General features: G+C 43.2%; 1 protein-coding gene across 1 annotated transcript in view; it reads left to right on the top strand.

The window, feature by feature from the left end:
* The first annotated feature begins 267 nt into the window (after positions 1-267).
* LOC113826364 (carbohydrate sulfotransferase 3) overlaps positions 268-2,500 on the top strand; it is a 3,166-nt gene continuing 933 nt past the window's right edge. Inside the window, exons 1-2 of the mRNA XM_027379239.2 lie at positions 268-1,079; positions 2,387-2,500. The exon at positions 2,387-2,500 is cut by the window's right edge and continues 933 nt beyond it. Of these exons, the coding sequence (XP_027235040.2) occupies positions 283-1,079; positions 2,387-2,500 (911 nt within the window). The 5' untranslated portion in view covers positions 268-282. The remainder of the gene's footprint in view (positions 1,080-2,386) is intronic.

The raw sequence follows: 2,500 nt of genomic DNA on the forward strand, positions 1-2,500 counted from the left end.
ACTCACATTTTATGAATCTTTCCGGGACCAATGTTTGTCAAGCGCTGCTATCCGATGGCTCACAAAACATAAACAAAAATACGATCGGCATGCGCTTCCAATAATTAAATCAAATAAAACAGTCTTATCACAATGGGATACAAATATCATTACTGTCAACTGCAGTAATGCTTTCAACATTAACAGTAATGTATGCATAGTGCTGCGCAGATTGTGAGCCATCCCTTGGTCGGCCAAAGGAAACTAAATCTGCCCATTTGTAGCGGTTCTATATTTAGCATCATGAGCAAAGTCGGCACCACCGCCGCTTGTGGTCCGACCAGTTGCAATTCTGCCCCGACCCTTGTGACTTCCAGGACTGCGCCGCCTTCGAGAATGGGGCGGCGACCCGTCGTCCTAGCTCTCCTGGCTCTTCTGGTGACGTGGTCGCTGCTTCAGCTCCTCTGCCAGCTTGGTGGTTCTCTCCTGAGGCGCAACACAAGCCAGCCTGTTTACCCTGACGGAACTAGGCACCGCCGAGCGCACAGCCAGGTCCTCCTCTGGACGCAGATCCGCTCCGGGTCCTCGTTCACCGGCCGCGTGCTGTCGCTGGGGACAAGAACCTTCTACTCGGAGGAACCCATTCGCGTCCACAACCACGCCTTAGGGAGGGACGTCGGTGCGGCCGCTGCCTTTCTCAAAGACATCTTGCTCTGCCGTTTCTCTCGGCACTTGGAATATTTCAAGGATTACATAACTTGGCATTTTCAAGATCTGAAAGTAAAATACCTCTGCGAATTCGAGCCAAGGCTGTGTTCCTCTCCCTTCACTTATGAAGCCTTCTGCCGCGCCGCCCCCGTGGTGGTGGTGCGGGTAGTGGCTCTGGCCCTGAGGGCGTTCATCCCGCTGTTGGAGGACGACGAACTGGATCCCAAGGTGGTCCACTTGGTCCGCGATCCCCGGGGCGCACTCAGCTCCAGGAGAAGTCTTCCTTCCTATGCCCATCTCTACGAGGAGGAGTCGAACGTGAGCGCCGTGTGCGAGAGGTACCGGGAGGACCTCGCAGCGGCTGCCACGCTCCGTCAGCGCTTCCCTGAAAGGTGAGAAAAGGAAGAATATGAGGAAATGTGGAGACACTATCAAATTAAGAGAAAACATTATCATCTATCAGGTCTGTCCTGAGAAATAGAATGAATATTTTCAGTTGAAGTAGGAGGAAGTCAGACTTTTCTCCTACCGGACTTTTCCCCAAAGCTATTTTGTGCTTGGGGTCATTTCCCTCACTAATGCGAGTAGACATTTCTTTATTTGTAGTTTGGGGTTGAAGTAAATTAATTAGATTGACTTTATTATGTTTTGTTGCTGTCTACTGTCGCTACTCGCTGTATGAGGGAAGCGTGGAAAATGTTTTATAAGTTTTGTGACAAGGACCTGAGTTTTATTACGTTAGGATAAGAAAGAAATATACATATATAATCTAATAACATATATATTATTCATTGTTACTTTCATATGCAAAGAAGTGAGAACAAGTGAAAAATATGAATGAGAATGAATCTTCACAATACGAGAGATGTATTTGACCGGCTTCGATTATATCTTCGTCAGAAATACATGGAATATATGTATTTCTAACGAAGATTTATTCTAAACCGGCCAAAAACATCTCTCGTATTGTGAAGATATTCATTTTCATTCATACCTTTTCTACGCCAAGCTTACATATAAGTGTATAGGTTTTGTCTTTATGGTCATAGTTTTCTTTTGAACTACACATTGACAGAATGTATATGGACACAGCAATAACCACCCATACTATAAGATATTTCAGATGTTCTCGGTGAGTTTTTGAAGAATAATGAGTAGAAATATATTTTGCTGCTTTCTTATAACAGTTTTGATGTATTATGAGTTAAATATGGAATGATAATGAAAGTGATTAGTATACTTTTAGAGTGATTGATGATGGGTATAATTTGAGCCATAGGCAAATTAGAAAAGCTCAATCATTTTAGATAATTTACGGTGAAACAGAGAAATTAGGCAGAGGATACAAAGGGATTTTATCATTTCATGAACAGCTAATGGAAGAGCAAAACAAATATATACTTTTACTCATTATTCATGAAATAATTTTCTACGAAAATCAATAGTTCTATATGCATAAACACACACACGCTGGCATATATATATATATATATATATATATATATATATATATATATATATATATATATATATAATATACAATACATACCTATAAGGAAAAATATGCGAAACATACCTATGGAAAATCGTTGGCATTGACCAGCTTCTCAAGTTCCTTCGTTTTCACTTCGCTATTTTTCCTTCAACCTACTATTCTCAGGTATATCTTGACCCATTTCATCGCGCGCATCGCCCCCAGGTACATCCTCGTGCGCTACGAGGACCTGGCGCTCAACCCGGAGCGAGAAGTCCGTCGCCTGTACGAGTTCGCGGGCCTCCCCTTCACCCCCTTCGTGTCCCAGTTCCTCTTCGA

Source organism: Penaeus vannamei, chromosome 14 (assembly GCF_042767895.1).
Source record: "Penaeus vannamei isolate JL-2024 chromosome 14, ASM4276789v1, whole genome shotgun sequence".
In the NCBI taxonomy this organism is placed as follows: domain Eukaryota; kingdom Metazoa; phylum Arthropoda; class Malacostraca; order Decapoda; family Penaeidae; genus Penaeus; species Penaeus vannamei.